The sequence below is a fragment of the Perissodus microlepis genome, unplaced genomic scaffold (assembly GCF_051167445.1).
Source record: "Perissodus microlepis isolate ML-2025 ecotype Zambia unplaced genomic scaffold, ASM5116744v1 scaffold_66, whole genome shotgun sequence".
Taxonomy (NCBI): domain Eukaryota; kingdom Metazoa; phylum Chordata; class Actinopteri; order Cichliformes; family Cichlidae; genus Perissodus; species Perissodus microlepis.
The window spans coordinates 2036-22954 of NW_028182088.1; the positions used below are offsets into that span (position 1 = coordinate 2036).

Sequence of the window (20919 nt, forward strand, 5' to 3'; positions counted from 1 at the left end):
AGACCCAGATCCCTGACAATTTTAGGCTGGGAATGAGCTACAGATGCATTTTGAAAAGCCTGGCACTGAAAGGAACCATTATTATGGAGAAACATTTAAACAGGATATTGAGAGCCCAGTTGCTTTACAGACGTAAGTACGACCCGGACGTTGGGATAGATTTTATTGTCAACCAACTGCAAGGGCCTGGGAAGGATCACGGTTATCGGTCAAGTGTTTCGTGCCCACAAATTAGCATTTCGTGCGCACGTTATACCTATTTCGTGGCCTCGAAATAGTATTTTGTGGCCACAATTTATTTATTTTTTGGACCATGTCATCAGAGGGGCTCCGTACATGCTAATATCACATCTTCACATTTTTTTTTAGAGGTAAAAATAACTTTGCATTCTCGCTACTCACCATGCTCTAAAACAGGTATATGTTAGCAATGACAACATTTAACAAATGTTTTTAAAATTCTAGCCGTGCTAATTAGCCTTAGGATTGGTTGAGGTCTGTGCGAGCCTTTGGAACAAAATCAGTCTTGTAAAGCTCACTATTTTCCAGGTGAGCCTATAGCACATTTGTTAAAGTCAGTCCGGATTGTACAGCTTCTAATCAGAAATAATTAAAGTTTGTTTCTTTTTTTTCTGCTCATTAATCTTTTTCTGTAAACAGGATAGCTGAAAAGTCTTAAATAAGTCATGTTAAAATGTTGCAGTGCTGTAGAGTGGGGTCATGTTAACTATCCATTAAAACTTGTGGTCTTCAAGGTCAACTTTATAATTTATTGGTTGAAAATTGACAAAAAGCTTTAGAACTTAGAAACTATCATTCCTACAACTGTGCTGTGTATATGTCACAACATATAGCAGGAACCTATAAAGGTAACTGACCTTTGACCTCTCCTCTAAGAAGGTACATGTAATGTCTACAGTGATTAGACATACTTAATAAAACAGTGTGGGGCACAGAGTATTGTTGTGCATCAGTGTGGAACATGTCAGTAACACTGAGGGTTACACACACTTTGCCAGGTATACCTGTTCACCTGCTCGGTAAACACAAATATCTAGTGAACCAATCAGACCTCAGCAAATTAAAGTATTTAAGCATACAGACATGTTCATGATGACCTGCTGAAGGTCAAAGCAAGTATCAGAATGGGGGAAAGAGATTGCGTGGTTGCTGGTGCCAGATGGGCTGGTCTGAGTATTTCAGAAACTGCTCATCCAATGAGCTCACAAAATTACCTCTACAGTTTACAGACTGTAGTGGCAATCCAACCAGCAAAAGGCCACCTGAGGGAATTTGAAGTATTTCCAACTCATCCTGGTGATGAGGTCAAACACAACCAGTACTTTTAACATTTTATCAATTATTTACCAAATTAAAAAACAACTTGTGGTAACTTATTTTTAATTTTGCTGCATACAAGTTGAATGAATGCTTACTGGATCTAGAACACCATTTAGATCATAACAGCTCCTGATCAGGATGAATTTCATTTTCAAATCAAATTTCATGTCGCAGTTTCACAATTTTGTAACATAATATTTCAAAGCTTGCTTATGGGCTTGTTTTGGAGCAGACCAACAGTCAGGCTCGTCTTCACCCTTACTGTCAGACTCTGAATTGATGGTTCTGCTATATCTCACCTGGCTGAGTGGGGACACACGTACTAAACATTAGAGTTCCCACTGCAGGAGCTTGGGTTTGAGTCTGCCCTCGAGCGTTTCCTGTGTGCCATACCGCCTCAGTCTCTCCCCACCTTCCTGTCTCATGTTCTGAAATCTCTTCCTCTCCATCATCTTTGAGTTTCTTTGAGTGGAGCTTCTTTTGCGGCTGTGACAAAATATAGAACAGTTTCTGCAACCAGGGGAGTAAAATGTGCTGCAGTGTGAGGGCGCACAGGTGTAGGTGTGGAATTTTACATATAAATATTATAGTTTACTTCATGCACAAGAAATGTAAACATTTAATCTAACCCACTTTTCATCAACTACATAACCTTTATTAGAGAGTATATTCATAAATTGTGTGTATCACACACACAAACACACATCCACTAAACTCTCTCTTTTTATATCTCTCCCTCTCTCTGGTGAATGATGGAAGTTTGGTGGACTGTGTGGTTTGTCTGGCTGAAAGTTGTGTTTTATTATGTGTGGTAGCAGGTCAGTATGCCGTGGACTTTTACACCACCATGTTAGGGATGGAGTAAAGTAATAAAGCTTGAGTGGAGAAGCTGCTGCAGGGGTTTCCTCAGCTGAGCTCTGAGGACAGAGCTGTCCTGGATGCTAACTTTTCTTTGGAGGAGATTAGTGCTGCTGCTGGTCAGCTGGCTCCTGCACAGGGTGGGCTGCCTGCAGACTTCTGTAAAAGACTGTTACTGGCATCGAGTCATCACGTGGGGCTCTCTCTTCTCCCTAAAAAACAGAGATTTGTCTCTGCTTAGAAATGGAGACGTGGCTCTGTTATGCACAGATTACTAACTTCCTTCAAAAGTACTGGCCACCAGGCTGAAACACTTTGTGAAATGAATCACTCACAGAGATCAGTCGTACTGTGTACCACACAGCTCTAATGTGAACAAGAGTTTTCTCATGAGAGACTTGGTAGTTATTTGTAAATTGTACAGTTTGATGTTGGAATAATTTCTTTAGATTAAGAGAAAGTACTTGATAGGATTGACAATCTTTTTTGTTTTTCTATTATGAGAATTTTTTTCTTTTTGGAGGTGGATATTTGTCACTTTTGTATCTGTTGTATCTGTTTCTGTTTTGTAAAAGTGGATGATGGGCCGAGCTGCCCAGTTCGAAGAGGATCTTTTTTTTTCTTTTTTTTTGCCTGTCCCGTTTGGTTCTTTTGCCATCAGAATTATTGTCTGAAGGCCAAGAAAGATGCCAAGTGGATTTACTTTACCAAATTGACCATCCCAGCCTTGCCGTAATGATCTATTTGATTCACCTTTTATTGTTTATTTTATTTATTTTTTATTTTCACTTGCTAGATACGGGACAGACTTGAATGAGGACAAGAAAAGGGAGAAAGGAAGAAGGGGAAAAAACAGCAGAGAAGAGGGATAAAGGGCAAAAAAACAAAAACCAACTAAATAAGCAGACAAAAAAATACATATATCGATCACCTGGGTCACCTGTTGAGAAAGAAAAAAGAAATCAAGCAGAATAAAACGAGAGCAATACAATAAACAACATCACAATGATATATGGGAATATAACAGTAAATACTAAATATTAAACATTATTGTGCAGCACGTAAGATCGACAGCACACAGTGTGCTTTGAGGTAGGAGCCAAAAAGGGTGTAGTTTGTGTGTGTGAGCACCCGTGTGTACACCTGTGAGCATGGACACGCTTGTTTTTAAAAGGTTCCTTCATGTAATGATCTGCTAGAGGGTGTGGGGGGCCACAGCCCCGTCCTCCAGGGCATGAAGCAGGTATGGAGGAGATCAGAGGTGGAAAGTAACGAATTACATTTACTTGCGTTACTGTAATTGAGTAGTTTTTTTGTGTATTTGTACTTTTTAAAGTAATTTTTCAAGTCTGTAATTTTACTTTTACTTAAGTATATTTTTTAAAAAGTATTGTAGTTCGCTACGTTTTCAATCACACCTGTTACTGAGTAAATTAAAAATAAAAAAAACCATTGTGCTTCGGAAATACTGCAGGGAACAATGGGTAGTAGAACAAATTGGCGCTAAGGTCACGTTAAAGATGGAGTCTGACATCGGTGTTTCGGATCCAGCGAAAAAAGAAACCCCATCGAATTCTGCTGACCCTGAACTCGAAGAAACCGATGTGAACCCCTGGCCGTATTTAAGGGACCATTTCGGCTTCAAGTGCAAGAAAGACAACAGCTTTATTATGCAGTGTAAGCTGTGTTTGCCCAGAGAGACCGAGTTAGCAGCTTTTAAAAATTCCACATCAAACCTGCGCAAGCATGCAGAGGTAAGTTAAATACAACTCGTACCGTTATGGTAGCAAAAAGGCTGTGTTCAAATTAATCACATTAAGTTAAGACATCTGTGAAGAACACAGATAACGTTGGTTGGTACTAGCAACTTGCTGTAATCGGGCACGTTGTTGTCCACGCAACTTACATTTTTTTTACTGGGTTGGTAAATTGCTAAAAGAAAATGTGTTTACCTACGTTTTTCCTGTTTGTTAATAATAATAATTTATTTTAAAAAATAGTTAAATTAAAGACAGAAGCGGCTACTTTCTTACTTAACCCACATATGTTCACACTGCAGGCAAAAGAATAACAGAGCGCTCACTTACCTTAGATTAGTCAAAGACAGCTGACTTCTGTTACTTGTTAATTAGCACTTGCAACCTCCCGTTAACTAGCCTGTTACTGTCCAATAAAAAAACACACGAGGTATATTGGTATAATTTACCAGCGGTAGCTATGTAATGCATTGATGTCTTATTAGGGACGTCAAAAAACTTTCTCTCAAACTTAACACTGGCCTGCCTGCCTCAGCTGCCTTCGAGCGTCTCTTTAGCTGTGCTGGACTACTGTTCACTGCAAAGTGAGCAAGGATGAACTCTACTAACTTTGAAAATCAACTGCTCCTCAAAATTAACAGTAGGTTCAGAGAGTAACACTCTAGGATGGATACAAAGGAACTTTATTCTAGAGGTACAGTAGGGCAGGGCCAAGTTTAAAAAATTAAAAAACATTTTTAAAGCAGCTGCCGTTCAGTTCAGTACTTGTTCTCTTATTTGACAGTTTAGAACACATTCTCATGTGAAAGAATGATATGGTTTTGTATTGAAAACACTGTGATACCTGACAGTTTGGTTGATTGGTTTGGTGACCATTATCCATTTTCATGTATAGACTTGCAGTTTAACTGCCACTGCACTTTAATTTGTAAAGTTTTTCTTTTCACTAAAAAAGAACTACTTTGAGATTTATATCCCACTGTCTTTTTTTGCACTACTCAGAAGCGGCTGTCCTCCTGCTGACAGAAAAGTAACTATTTAACTTTTACTCTGAGTACATTTTAAATGAGCTACTTTTTACTTTTACTTGAGTACATTTTTAGACAGGTAATTTTACTTGTACTTGAGTAAAATTTCAGCAAAGTAATAGTACTTTTACTTGAGTAAAATATTTTAGTACTCTTTCCACCTCTGGAGGAGATCAAGACTCCAGACATCCAGAGGCCCCCAGAACACAAGAGACCAAGGAAGACCAACAGAGGGGCAGCCGCGCCACTATCCCAGAAAGAGCTGAGGAGAGTCCCAGATGAGGGGTCACTCAGCAGCCGCGGAGTAGAAGCCAGGGGGGGTTGCAGTGACGTGCCCGTGAGCTCCGCCGGCAGCCAGCTGTGCCAGAGTGACCGAGCCCCAGGCCGAGAGGCCTGAGGGCACCCCACCCCGAAGTGGCCCGAGCGAGCCCTAGGCTCCAGGCCCTGACAAGCAGCCACCAAGGAGTGAGCCGGTGTGTGAGTTCGAAGAGGATCTAACTGGAATGTCCTGTTTCTGGAATATATGATTATATTGGTATATTTGTTAGAAATGTAATCTTTGTTGAATGGTATAAGAAATAAATAAGCAAAGTTATCTAGATTTATGTTGCCAGGTTTATGTCGGAGGCCTCTGCTGGTGTTGTCATTGTTTTTCTGTTTTCATTACAGATCAGAGTGATGTGGACTTCCTCAAAAGATGTTTAGATTTGTATGAGAACCTTCAGCAAAGGTGAGCTGGTGAAAAAAATATGGTGTAACAGGTTTGTTGGTGGTCATATAGAGACTTTTTTTTAAGGAAAAGGAGTCTCAGAGGTTGCCATGGAGACGGTCTGTGTCAGACTGTCTAAACCAAAAATGGATGCTGTACATACACTGATAAATGTCATTTCAGGAGTGGCCAGATTGAAATCCAGAGAAAACTATGCTAGAGGTGAAAGGTCAAACATTGGTCATCATGTTGAGATTTTTTTAATACCACAGACTGACAAAGAAAACTGAATTTGTGAATTTTAAAGGTGTGCAAGATGTGCTGTGTTCAGTCGCAGGGCCTTGCCTTTTTATTTCATTTGTCTTTGGTTTTGAGTTTTTATTCGAGGGCCGGTGTCCCTGCAGGTTTTAGATGTGTCCTTGAACCAATACAGCTGATTTAAATGGCTAAATTAGCTCCTCAACATGTCCTGAAGTTCTCCAGAGGCCTGGTAACAAACTAATCATGTGATTCAGGTGTGTTGACCCAAGGTGAGATCTAAAACCCGCAGGACACCGGCCCTCGAGGCCTGGAATTGCCCACACCTGTTCTATACAGTCTTGCTAATGACCTTCTAATTGTATTCAGATGTGTTGCAGCAGGGACACATGTAAAAGTTTCAGAACACCGGCCCTCGAGGATTCGAGTTGGACACCCCTGATCTAGATCCACTGAGTAAACACAGAAATAGTGTTGGTGGAAATTTCAAATATAAGATACTTTTACTCAAATGTTTGACTCTCACTTCTCTTCCACTTTGTGCTGTTTAGTCTTAAATGTCTGACTGTGCTGAGAATATGTGTCAGCTATAGTCAGTGTTTTACATGAAGTTTATGATGTGGTGATGAGGAAAAAGGTGGATCTATCTCTAAGTTCGATCTCTTAGGAATAACTCAAGTGCTTTGAATATATTATATGATTTGAAAACAAATAATTGACATTAGAGCCCAGGTTTCCTGTCCACCATCACATTAGCTGAGTTAGTTTAAATTTACATTAGTTTAAAACTAAACTAATGTAAATTTAATCAAACACACATTGAGGGAGTATAAGTTAACACAATGCCAGTGTCACGGTCCGCAGTGGCTGACCGTGTGGAGAGTGTTTGGAGGACCCAGGTGCGCACACAGATGAGCAGACAAAATTAACTTTAAACAAAAGGCGAGCCTTTATTTGAGGCTGGAGTGCATGAACTGAACTAAATGAGAGCTGAACAGGAACAACAACTAAACAGGAACCTAAACTGGAAAGAAACTAAGAACAGTGAGACTTTAAACAAGACTGTGCCAGAACATGAAGGAACTATGAAATATAAGAATAAGCAACATGAGTCATGACCTGCACAGAGACGTGGAACACAGACTGAATGAAACACAGAGGCTGAATACATATAAGGGATGATCAAGGGAAGTGGCCACACATGGGAGCACAGCTGACACACATGAACCTAAAGACAGGACAGGAGAAGTGAAACTAAATACACTGACATTGGACACAGACTTTCAAAGTAAAACAGGAAACATGGAGATTAGACATGACATGAACTTAACATAATCACACAGACATGATGCATGACAGGTAGACGCACGAACCAGGGAGACTGAGTACAGGAGGAGATGACATAAACAACTAAGAAACAAAGGACTAAACAGCAACCTAGAAATTAACTAGATGAACTAAACTAGGGCACAAATGAATACCAAAGATATAAAAAAAACCTCAAACACTGGGTCACATGACCCAGGACCATGACAGCCAGCTTGCTTCTGTTTGATAAGCCAACGGCAGGAGAAGACATTTTACTAACAGAGATAAACGTAAGCACATGCTAACCATCTGCAGCCTGACTGGAAGTAAAACAGCTCCTGAAAACCCAAAACTTACCACTGTTTTACCTTTTTATATAAGTGGCACAAAAGTTTAATTTTACTTGTAAACTGTTGTTTTCGTCAGCCAGTGAGCTTTGAGTGCAGAAACAGTGAGTACCCTCAAACCACAAAACACATACTGTGCACACTTTTCTTTCTGCTGCATTAATACACACGCTTATCTTGACCACAGCTCTGACTTACATCTGGAATTGGGAGCCAACTTTGCAGTAGCTCCAGTAGTTATTGTGAAATGCATGGTTGTGTCTTCTCTTTCAAAATATTGAACAGAATGGGTATTATGAGAGGAAGTGTATGAATACACATTGATGTCTCTGATTTGCCTTCCTGTCTTACTGCTGTGGATTACACTGAGTACAAATGACCACGTTTGCATTGATAAAATAATGACAGGAGTAAATTTTTTACTGTGGAACTGATACTGATATTTCCAAGAGCACGTCAGCAATATAACATCCTGAAGACAAAAATGCTCCTGTGTCCTCTTACCAGCCTAAAAGGTGAATTTGACTTGCAAATGGCATTAAGGAGTTCTGTCTAAGTAGCAGCTGCTTCAGTACTTACTTATCTTTCACCACTATCAGGAACTGTGGGCACAGCAACATTAACTGCTAAAGGAAAGACGACTCTCTCTCACTTCTCCTCCACCTCGTGCTGTTACTGGTTGAGCTTTGATCTTTTAAAGAAACACCTTTTTCTTCTTTTGTTTTCCTTCACTTCACTAGTCGCTGCTGAAAGTGTAATTTTAATCATCCCTTCACCAAAAACAAAACATTAAAATAAAAATAATGAAACTAATCAAATGTAATAACTCTTGATGATCTTATTATTAGTTTCTATTATCCACCTACTTTCTTACTGCCTCATCTCACATCCACCCTCTCTACTCAGCATCCTCCAGTTTTTATTTGTCTGTCCTTCCAGAACAATCAGCCAATATAATCTGTCATCACCAATAAAATCCTGAAAGTTTATATAAGAAGAACTTACAAAATATCTTGTGTAGTATTTTGCAAGACAATCCAGGGATCAGAGACACGATTTTAAAAAAGGGTTAAATAAAATTATGTGGCCACATGTTTGAAGTCAAAGTAAATTATTGTGTTTGTGTGCAAAATCCCAGTCATAAAAAGAGCAGCTTATAATAATGTGTTCACTGTTATAATAATGCAAATTGAATCAAACGCACTCCGAGGGAGTATAAGTTAATGCACAACACCACCTTGCTTCTGTTTGATAAGCCAACGGCAGGAGAAGACATTTTACTAACAGAGATAAACGTTAGCAGCTGCTAACCATCTGCAGGCAGACTGGAGGTAAAACAGCTCCTGCAAACCCAAAACTTTCCACTGTTTTACCTTTTTATATAAGTGGCACAAAAATGTAAAGAGACTAAATTTAATTTCACTTGTAAACTGTTGTTTTTGTCAGTCTGTGAGCTTTGAGTGCAGAGACAGTGAGTACCCTCAAACCACAAAACACATACTGTGCACACTTTTTTCTTTCTGCTGCATTAATAAACGTGCTTGACATGAATTCTCCTGTTGTCATGTCTTGACCACAGCTCTGACTTACAGCTGGAATTGAGTGCCAACTTCGCAGTAGCTCCAGTAGTGATTGCGAAATGCATGGATGTGTCTTCTCTTTCAAAATATTGTATATAGTCAGGGCTGGACTGGCCATCGGGCATACCGGGCATTTGCCCGGTGGGCCACTCGTGATTTTTCGTTTTTATGGGCCGATGGGGTTTTATTTATTTTATTTTTTTAACGATATAAATGAATGGTGGTGGATTGGCCAGTTGGTCATGATCGACTCTGGGCTTGACCAGTTACAGCAGAGGAGGTCGAACTTTAAAGTTGAGGTGAAAAGGAACGCGATTTCATAACTACTTCAGCTAGAAAGATGCTAATTCAATCATGAAACTGATCAATGATCAGCTGATCAGCTTTTCTCTCTGCGCCAGAAAGAGGGAACCAGCAGATGTCGCGCTAAACAACAGCAGCACGTTTAAGCTTGATCAGCTGTCGGTAGAATTTATTTAATGTTAATTTCTAGTATCAGCTGATGTTTGCTGGAGCCACGGCTGTAAAGCTGCTGGTCATGATATCGGTTTGGATATGTGGTGAGAGGGAAACATGAAGATGAAACCAGGAGATGTCCTTACTGAATCATCAGAGCTGAACAGGTGATGGAGAAACAGGTTTACCTTTTAGGTGACATGGACGAGTTGAAGGGAAGTTCTGAACTGTTTCTGAGAGACAAATAACACCAGGATCCATACTTTTCTTTCATATTCTCATTTAAAATGTCTCGCTTTTAATAAATATTTATCTGAATCTTACAACCAAAGTTTTCATCTGATGTAAAATGTATAGAAATAGATTATTGTATTCAGTAAATATTAAGTCTAGTATATACCCTAGTAAATTATAGTATTCTTTCCTTTGGGAAGGTACCATCTGTGCAGTCTGCAATTCTGTTGAAGAAAGATGTTGAATCTATTTGATTACAGGAGAAAAATAATAGATTTCTGTGCATTTGTCTGATACGTGCATTAAAGTAAAATCAGTTTTGTCAATTAAGCATCTTGAAACAGAGGGTGGGGGAGTGGTTCCCTATTTTGTTTTCTTTTCTTTTTTTGCTGGGAGTTGGCAACCCTATTAGTTAGGTATATGTAATTATAAATTAGGTTGTTTTATATTTTTGCTAAAGACCGTTTAGAATACCAGAATAGGGAGGGTGGTGTAGGTTTAAGTTTATTATAAAGGCTTTATGGCTTTTCCTATAATACCATGGTGGGCCGGTCACTAGTCAAAATGCCCGGGCTGATTTTTTGTCCCAGTCCAGCCCTGTATATAGTCAGCAGAGCAGAGAATAGACAATAGACAACACAATGGGTATTATGAGAGGAAGTGTATGAATAACCATTGATGTCTCTGATTTGCCTTCCTCGGCTGTAGTTTGCATTGAGTACAAATGACCATGTTTGCATTGATAAGAAGCAAATTTTTTACTGTAGAACTGATACTGATATTTCCAAGAGCAGTAAAACAGCAATAAAACATCATGAAGATGAAAATGCTCCTGTGTCCTCTTACCAGCCTAAAAGGTGAATTTGACTTGCAAATGGCATTAAGGAGTTCTGTCTAAGTAGCACCTGCTTCAGTACTTACTTATCTTTCACCACTATCAGGAACTGTGGGCACAGCAACATTAACTGCTAAAGGAAAGACGACTCTCTCTCACTTCTCCTCCACCTCGTGCTGTTACTGGTTGAGCTTTGATCTTTTAAAGAAACACCTTTTTCCAATTCAGCTCCCAATTTTAACCAGTTAAGCAACATCTCAAAATTAAAAACACTTCTGGAGGTGAAGAAGGCACATCTGGCTGCCCAATATATATCAACACAGCAGAACCTGTATGACAGTGAATCACCTGGACATAGTGCTTTTGATAAGTAATTACTGATCATTCACGTGAAAATAAAATTCATATCAATCAACAAGGAACCTTTGAATTTGAACTAGTACCACTGAATGAACAATGGTCTGGGAGGTCAGTTCCTTGGTAATTAATATACAGATTCTCATGAGTTTATAAGACTGGGGAAACCTGCAGTCAGCTGAGACTGAAGAAGTCACTTGGATGAGTGACGAAACGTTTCTCTCACTGAAAACGCTACGTCCAGATGATGCATGCTCAGTCATCCAGGTAAGTAAATCCCAAAAGGTTGATTCTTTTCAAGTCAAGTAATAATAACAATAATTAACTTGTGGGTGGGGCAAAACACGCCCACACTACTGTTGCTGTGCTCTGAGCTGCTTCCATGCTACGTTAGCCCTCCTGTGGCATGTTGAAGTAAAACCAGAAGTGAATAATAGATCAGCTCATTGTCACCAATATCTGACCAAGGTTTTTTTTGTAAATATGGGACTGATATCTAATCAAACTATTGGATTAGTGGGTCCCTAATACTAATAGCCTATGCAAAATAAACAAATAAAAATCTCTTCCAAGGTTGTTAGTGAGTTAAACTTTGTTTAAACAATTACTGCACACTTTCTGTAAATCCAATAAACTTCATTTCACTTCTCAAATATCACTGTGTGTGTCTCCTATGTGATATATTTAACTGACATTTTTTATTGTAACAACCAACGATTTATACAGGAAAATAATGACTATTAACAAGGTTGCCCAAACTTTTGCATCCCACTGTACGTTATACTAACAGTGGACTATTGCAGGCTGCTCTTTTCTTACTTCTTTACTGATTTATCTCACATCTACTCTCTCTACTCTGCGTCATCCCACTTTATATTTTTCTTTTCTTTTCCCCATGTCCTTCTCTATTCCTTTTTCATCTTCCTTGTCTGATTCCATCTTTTAATATTCTCAGCCACAGCCTCTCAGAACAATCAGTCAATATGATCTGTCATCAAAAATAAAAGGCTCAAAGTTAATATTACAACGACTTCTCAAATAAGTATTTTGAAATTATGGTCAGTGATCATAAAATATACTCCACAGCATTTGCCATGACACTGAAAATTGAGCACAGATACTTCCTGTTTCGAGTGATCATCTGTTAGTTGCTCATGTGCACGAGTCATGTAGCACCAAGAGACTGATTAAATGTTAGAACAGGAGACTGTGCAGCACCCACTGGACCATAGTACATGTAGAGCACTTTTAGAAAGGTAAACACGACTTTTGAGTGAATTTATGGTGACACATGGCACAGTCTGACAAAAATACTATTAGCAACAATTTCATTCTTCCTCCAAAGTGTGCAGCACTCATACAGTGCAAAACAAAATATCCCAAAATGCCAAAATGGAACAGAACAAAACAAAAACCTTGAAAAACAACAACTCTATGAATAAAGTCTTCTGTTTTCACAGACAGTGAAAGAATCAGAGAGAAAGAAGTGTCATGAGAAACAAAACAGATGGTTTTATCAGGTGGGAGTGGGAAAACTTTGCATAACGCTCTCTCTTCACTTCCTCATCTCACCTGTTTTGTCTCTCTGTCCTCAACTATATGTACACTATTACACTGTGGTAATATTTAATCAAGTTTAGGGAGGAAGGTGACAGACTCTCTCTGCTTGCCTCTGTTTGATTAGCTAACAGCAAAAGAGGCTATTTGCTAAATGCAGAAAGTTTGGAAGTAAAGCAAACAAAGCAGCAGCAGAGCCAACAGAGCCAAACTAGAACCACATATCTAATGGTTCTAGTTTCACTTGTAAAGAAACATTGCGCACACACACACACACACACACACACACAAGAACCATGTTAACGTTTCACACTCTCAGGAACCGAAGCTGAAGGACATAACTCTAGTCTGATATGTTATATACTGCAGGTGAAACTGCACAACACAACAGCTGTGTCAGGCTCATTCTTGTTCACCTTCAGTTGACTCAGCTCATATTTCACTGCTGTGGTTTAAACTCCTGTTTGCTTTGAAAAGACAATGACAAGAAAACACAATTATGGATTGGATTATTGTAATTATGATATTCAAAAAACACATTTTAAAGAAAATACATGATTGTATTTCATACAATAATACATAAACGTTGTGCCTGCACCGAGTGGATAGTCAAACAAATTGAATCATCATACATACATTATTGTATATTTATTACTTCATTTTTTTATTCTTATCGCTTTTTTATTATAGCACTAGGAATTAACAATAAGGGAAGGATTCTGGATCAGCGCCATGATGCAAACTTGTGGCCACAGTTTGAGTATGTGAGTGAGAGGAGCAGCGGAGGAGAGGAATTGGACTTTTCTGTGAGAGAGTGGAGCATGTTGGACCCTTTCCCTGTTTCCTTCGGACCCTGGAGCCCCGGACCGCCTTTTCACTGGCACTCTGTACATATATTCACCTGGTGTTTTCTCACTGTAAATAAACGCACTGTCTTCTTTCACAAGGAATTCCTGGTGTGCGCCTGAGTGCGTCTAAAGAACGTGTCAGAAAGTGTTACAGACTAGTTGAGAAAAACTGCTGCATATGTTTTTAGTCCGGGTAAGAAAAAAATAAAACTAAAAAATTAAATCTTCTGTTGCACCATCTGAGCCCATAGCAGAACCTTTGAAACATCATCATATGTGACAACAGTCAAGACAAAGGCCACTTTAATTTACATAGCAAAATATCACAAATTTGACCCAAAAGGCTTTGTCACCTGGACACATCACAAACTGATCTGAAACAGCACAGAGTGAATATCAGAAAAATATGATGAAAAATCAAAGAAACAAACTGATTATTATTAAAATTGTGCTGTTATTAAAAAACTAAGAATATGATCCGGGAGGATGTCAAACAACTTTTTATCCAAAAATTGATTTATATTTGATTATGAGTATTATTATTTATCCATGCGAACATGAATGACTAAGCTGCGCTGAAAGAATAAGAAATATCAACATATTAAAAAACTTAGAAAGTAGTAGCTGACCACTGAAAGAGGCACAGAGAAAGGTTTTAAGGCTCTTACCACAACTGATATGCGTTGCTTCTTGAAAATGTTGCTTCTCATAAGCAAGTATCGAACTGAACATGAAATTCTAAGGCCCCGAGTTTTGTGCTCAGTGAGCCAGACGTAGTTGTTCAGCAGTATCACTTATTAAAATACAGGAAAGTACAATACAAAATACAAACAAAAAAGAAAATAAATACATTGTTAAATTAAGTCAGTCAATATCTTGCTAATTGAAGAACAGATGTTTTATAGTTTTTCCTTTATGCTACTCTTAGAAAAAGATATACACACACCCTAAAAAGTTGTGTGTGTATAAATTAACTTCAACTTTGAAATTATTCTGTTAAAAAACAACTTATTTTAACAAATGCAGTATCATTTCCTGGAGTATGTGGATGACAAACACTACAAATAATGAGGACACTTTTTTGTTAAGATGAAGAGATGTTCAACATTTGCATGAAAACTGTCCCAATGAACCAATGGGGTTTTGTTGATAACATTAGGCTGTTTGATTGGTGGATCCATCACTAACACAGTGAGAACAGGGTTAAAAAGGTCCCAGCACAGCATTCACTGCAAGCTGAATGACAGCAATGGCTCATCTGAAGCTTCTTCTTCTTCTTCTGTGGGTTGGTGAGTGAAATATTGCACTTATTTCTCAGGTTGCGACAAATTCTGTGTTACTAAAGGATTATTTAGGTTTTCACTAAACCACCAGATACTGTTTTTGTTCTTCTTTGTCTCTGCTTTGATATCAGTTATTATACATTTGTCAGAATGTTACAGTATCAGGAACACTGTCTCTACAGTATGATTGTACTTTTTCTTCTTTTCATCAACTCTTTGTAGACACATTTCTGCAACTATATTAACTAGAAAGAATATGTTGTTCTTCAGATGGAAGAAACAACCAGTTGTGAGTAAATTATTTTCTTTTTCAGGCATCACAGTCAGCACAGGAGTAGATTTGCACAAAAGGATCTATGGAGACCAAAAGTGTCCGGACACTGAGCGTCGGTATCACGTGAAACTAAAAGCAACCAATGCAACACATGAAAGTCACTGTGGTGGCTCACTGATCCATGAACGGTGGATTCTGACTGCAGCACACTGCTGGATAGATGAACCTGGATGGTGAGAAAACAACAGTTTCACTTATAAATGTTTTTGATAGAATTTAAAAGTTAGGACAGTATTTCAAATGCTCATGTTCTGTAATTAGAGTCGCTTACACCCATTTCCCCTTGTGCAGGGATATGTATGTAACTTTAGGAGTTCATCCACAACCATCACGGATAAAGTTATTATTTCAACGATCTTCAGATAAAAAAAAAAAGGTGGAAATCACAGGTGGATCGTTTTTTGTGGGCATAAATACATTTGATGACATCATGCTACTGGAAATTCCTTCACAACCAGGCAGTAAAACCGTTGCCTTACCGGACTGTGCAAATCCTCCCAAAATGTAAGTTGTGCGCTTACCTAATAAGTCTGAATCCTTTCTGACTTTTCCACTTTTTTATTTTTATTTATTTGTATTGACATTTTACATTTATTTACATTATGATATTTATTTATTCACAATGTTGAATATTAGTCCCCTGCTTACTGAACCCTGACCATATATTTGGATGTTTGTATGTCATGATGTTAATTTACAAAATATATTAAATTATTTAATTAACATTACATTATGCATTTTCCTTAAGTTTTTGTCAAGAAGCCATATTATACTCACAGTGACTCCATTCATAAAAACAATGAAGGGAAAAACAGGGGCGCACACTTTTTATAGAGCTGTATGGTACAGAATATAAGACAAACATAAAGACAAAAAATCAAAGTAGAAAGAACCATAAAATAATAATGTGCTCTGTCTATAGTACACCTCTCAAAGCACAAGTGGTAGTATCATATAATAAATCCCCATAGTACCTCACCACTTGCAATATCTGCAGCATATAAAGAGATATCTAATACTTTATGATAAAATTATGACTTTATCATCAAAACAAAACTTTGATGGTAAATAAAATAGATAAAAAATAAAATAGATAAATAAGTAATTTCCAAAATAATGCTTTATTTTGGAAATTACTGCAACCAAGAACAGACAAATAAACAAACCACCCCATATGGAAAAGATATATATAAATCCTATAAAGTTTGTATCTGTCTTGTGTGAAACTTGTATGAAAAGCATACAAGAGTGAAAACAGATATAAGATCCCTTGAAAAATCATATAAATGAAACTTGTATGTTTTGGATACTTACTAAAACAATATATGAAAGTGGCCACTTTCATGAGTAAATCATATAAGCCTTATATGATTCACTACATGAAGTAGGCCAAATCTGCCAGTCTTTTATAAGTTTTCTCTATGTCTTTTCCATATGGGACAGCTCAATCAACACAATATCACAGTAAAAACTTACATAACACTAAAGAAGGAGTTTAAACATAAACAACAGCAATGACAAACTCCCTCAGCAAGTATAATGTTTTTGTGGGATTGCACCACTATTCAATAACAAGTACAATCCCTCCAACTTTTCTTTATGTCAGGGCTCTGTGGCAGGCCTGAGGTGCCTCAGGCAGGGATGAGGACCCAAAATACAGGACTCATAGAGAATGAATGGCAAACTCAAAGAACCTCAGCTTTATTGCTGGCATGAAACAAAACATAAACCAAACTGAGAATGTTATGACAAGAACACATAGGCAATTCTGAGGATACAACGCAACAGCGAGCAAAGGAAAACACAGGACTTATATACACAGAGGCGTAATCAGGGAATGGGAAACAGGAGGGAGACGCAGCTGAGAGAAATTAGGGGTAACGAGTAGGGATGGGTATTGATAAGATTTTCACGATTCCGATTCCATTTTCGATTCTGTTTAACGATTCGATTCTCTTATCGATTCTTTTTAAAAAAGGAGAACACTAAAGTCGAATAGCTTAGAACTTTGTTTTATATCTTCTCTTTGAACAAGATAGAAATTTAGGAGTAACATGGCCTTACAAACCCAGCAGTGAGATCTTAAGAGATCCACAGCCTATGGCTCTTCAATGGGGTGTCACAGGGTCCCCAGGAAAAAAAATTGTAAATGTAAAATAATAAAATAAATATTCTTCTGTAGCAATAACAAAGTATAACATAAATTATTCAGTAGCAATTACACAAGAATATCCAGTAATGTCCCTGCCTACAATTAAACACATTCACTTACCGAAAATCGGGGCATCTGCTGTGGCAAATGGGTGCAAGCCTTTGACCACAAACTTAGTCACTGCTCGGTGACATTCGTCTATCCTGGCCTGAAAGGAGACGCTACCGGTAGACTGCAGTGAGAACTGCCAGCATGTGAGCCAGCCAGACTCTGTCTGTCTGTCTCATCATGGTCACCTAAATGCAGCACACAGTAATGGCAGGTTTTGTAATAAGGCAGATCGCGCTAACATAATATGCACTGTTAGTTGATTATTTACCTGCCGCATTAACGGGAGAGGACGTGCAAACGTTACCGCTGCTGCTGGGTTGAGATTCACGAGTCCGGAGCGGAATTAAAAACACGACATTCATTTAAGGTTATCGCGTGTTTTGTGAGCAAATGCTTTTGCATATTCGTAGTGTTTCCTCCCTTAAATGAAATATCTACTTTGCAAGTATTGCAAGTTGCCCTGTTGTCATCCGTTCTCGTAAAGTATAACCAAACTTTTGAGCGTTTGAGCCGCCATGTTTCCTGCCAGGTAAATGACGCTCTGCAACGTGGTGACGTCATTCGGGGCGACTGGAATCGATAAGGGAATCGTTTGCAAAAATGGCAAACAATTCCAAGGAATTGAAACAGTGGGAATGTCACGGCTGGCGGGGTGAGCCGTGTGGTGTGGAGGAAAAGGAGGACCCAAAATGCGGCAGTGACTGATGTTTCGAGTGATGTTTATTTACAAGGTGGCAGTGGCAGAAACAGGCAACGAAGCGTGAGTAATTACAAACGGAAACCTAAACTGGGAGAAACTAAAGAGCAAACCTGAAATCTTAACGAAGAGCAGAGAGACGCAGACTAAGGAACAGGAACACCATAGAACGCAGACGAGCCGACAACGAACACAGACCGACACCCACTAAATATACACACAGACAAGGTAATCGGTTAATCACACACACATAACACGAGGCTCAGTGAAACAAAAAATGTATCCAACCATGGAACGGTTTTCAGAACGGGACTTAGAAAGGTTCAAACAAGTTAATGCAGCAGGAGAAGATGGTTATCATGCAGGTCTGGGCAGTAGTCCATCAACAGGATGACATCATACTTGTGAAGTTTCAAACCCATGACTGACATTATACCTGCATCTCTTCCTGACTGACATCAACGATAATATCACTGAGCCTGGATCAAGAGTTAAGATTCCTTGTTTTGATTTTAGGAGTTACATCCATGACACGCAGTGAATGACAATGAAACACGTGTGGCAAACAGTGATGTGTGAAATCTGAACCCTCACAGTTACTCAGAGTTAGTAGCTGTAGCTAGACTGGAAATACCCAGCATGCAGTGTACATCATTATGATTTATTATTTTATTCTGTGTTCACAAGACACGGGTGGATGTGGAATTAATTTCTGACCTTTTTTTCTGTTTCTAGAAATGACGTCGTTCAGGTGGCAGGCTTTGGGAATTACCAGCTAGATGAGAACAACAATGAAAGTAAGAATAATTTTTCTTGATTAGTTCAGTTTATTTTAAAATCTCATTTTGGTTTGTGTCTTTTTATAGTTATATTTAATTTGTATGAAAAAAATTTTGTTGTTTTTATTTTATTTTACAGTGTATATATTATATGGCAGGTTCCCACCTTTTTAGATGCAGTTTTTTTTTAAGAAAACATTTTGCTTGAAAAACATTTGAATTGTTTTTAGAAATAAAGGAAAAGATCATTTTCCTTAAGATTTTAGTTTTTCAAAGGTTATGAATGACTTTTGTTCTTTTCCTTTTTTTCTCTAGTCAATGGCGAACCACCTCATCTAAAGTGTGCAAACATGCATGTTGTTGACTGTGGACCTATGAAAAACTTTCAGTGTTATTCAGGGGAGATTAAAGTGCTGTATGACAAGAGACTGTGTCTGGTAGAACCTAACATATATATACTTAATGTGAGTTGGCATGAACGCTAACATTACTGAATATCATCTGAGTATCTCTCAGATATTTTCGAACAACCTTATAGTAAATTATATTTTTCTCTTTCAGGGTGATTCTGGTGGCGGAGTGATATACAAAGACAGGATTTATGGTGTAATCAGTAGTAGTAAGGACCCTTGTTTTGGTGGACTAGCTGTTAATGTGAATGTCTGTCCTTACATGGACTGGATAAACCAGAAAATTACTCAAAGTAATGGAAAATAACTGAATTAAATTTACATTCAGAATAAACATGAAAGTTGTGTGCTGTGTGTTGTTTCTACTCTAGAATATCTACAAAATATGGAAGCTGTTGGGTCATTTGTTAGATAATGACTGGGGACATTTACTGTAATATGGTATTAAGTGCAAATATGAGAAATTTATACTTGTTTAATTTCATGATTTTTTTTCTGCTTCTAAGAGGGAAATACTGCATATACATTTATCTGACAGCTTTATCAGATACTTTACAAATTGAGCTCTATATCCCCTCACTATATAAGTCAAGTATTCACTTTTTTCCATTGATTTATCACATTTGTATTTGTTTTTAACAGTGTCCTCACCAATGAAAAAATATTCCAGCAATCACTGCGCTTCTTATATAGATATAGTTGTAATTGACAAGAGACTCACACTGTGAAGATGCAGAAAGGCTTTCTGATCAGACATGCCACCAATCAGCTGCAGGGCCTGAACATGATAAACTTCATAAATCAGAGCTGATTGTTGAGGCTGAAAATGTTTACGTGAAGGATGTTGGCTCACTGGTGGCAGATAAACTTTTCTTTTAATCACTGAGCTATAGAGAGCATTAAAATAAATACAGTAAACATCAAAATAAGTTTTGTTGATAAAATACATTTCTTGAAATTGTCCATTGTTTTGTCCCAAATCTAAACAATGAATCCAGTTTTCAAACTAAAAGCAGTGTTTAAAAAAATACCCCAAAACAAAAAAACTAAAATAATTTAAATTAAATTGTAGTACATGGAGACATATGTATTTCATATCTCATAAAACTCATTTCCATCTTATCTTCAGCCCTGCATTTTTATACTTCTAAGAAAAAAGTGAAAAATAGACGTTTCATACTCACAAAGCTCATAAACACTATTGCTCCACCAGATGTCGCTGCTACACAAAACAATTTCACTCTACTGCTTCTCTTTTGTAAATGCTGTTTTAACTACTCTCATGAACAATAAACTGAGAATGTGTTCCACCTCATCAAAGCTCTGAAACATTTAGTTTTTTTAATATATTGATTGTTATCACTTGTGGAGATTTTTATTTTTAGCCCTGAAGGAAATGAATATGAAGAAGAGCCGACTTTCATCATTTGAAAATAGGTTTCAGGATTTCATCGTGATTCAGTTTTCATATGAGGCTGTACTTTCAAATTTAATTTGAAATTGTACAGTGACATTTCAAAGTAGATATCACTAAATCCTAAAGTAAACAATTTCTTTTAAATTGAATCAAATATTATCTTACTGAGCAATAAAAGCACAGCTCAAAGACTTCTAGCATGAAGCATCAACATGAAGTTTAAATGTTGTTTGTTATTACAATAAGAGACTAACTTTTTTTGA

The 20919-nt window shown here is 37.8% G+C and overlaps 1 protein-coding gene across 2 annotated transcripts; it reads left to right on the forward strand.

Annotated features, from left to right (window-relative positions):
- The first annotated feature begins 14722 nt into the window (after window positions 1-14722).
- Window positions 14723-19666, forward strand: LOC146360453 (snake venom serine protease KN2-like). Of its 2 annotated transcripts, XM_084922845.1 has the most exons (6): window positions 14723-14762; window positions 15071-15263; window positions 15382-15594; window positions 18786-18847; window positions 19145-19293; window positions 19391-19666. In XM_084922845.1, the coding sequence occupies exons 1-6, from the start codon at window positions 14723-14725 to the stop codon at window positions 19544-19546; spliced, it is 813 nt and encodes a 270-aa protein (XP_084778971.1). In that variant the 3' UTR covers window positions 19547-19666. The 2 variants fall into 2 exon arrangements, with proteins under 2 accessions (XP_084778971.1, XP_084778970.1); XM_084922844.1 differs by lacking the exon at window positions 14723-14762 and having other exon boundaries at window positions 14931-15263.
- The last annotated feature ends 1253 nt before the right edge of the window (window positions 19667-20919 follow it).

What these genes read in the sequence shown, in the direction of transcription:
- LOC146360453 (XM_084922844.1), top strand. Translation starts at nt 15,013, where the DNA reads ATGTTGTTCTTCAGATGGAAGAAACAACCAGTTGTGAGTAAATTATTT. An exon ending in TGTGCAAATCCTCCCAAAAT is followed by an intron (nt 15,595 to 18,785) that starts GTAAGTTGTGCG and finishes TTCTGTTTCTAG; the next exon opens with AAATGACGTCGTTCAGGTGG. An exon ending in AGATGAGAACAACAATGAAA is followed by an intron (nt 18,848 to 19,144) that starts GTAAGAATAATT and finishes TTTTTTCTCTAG; the next exon opens with TCAATGGCGAACCACCTCAT.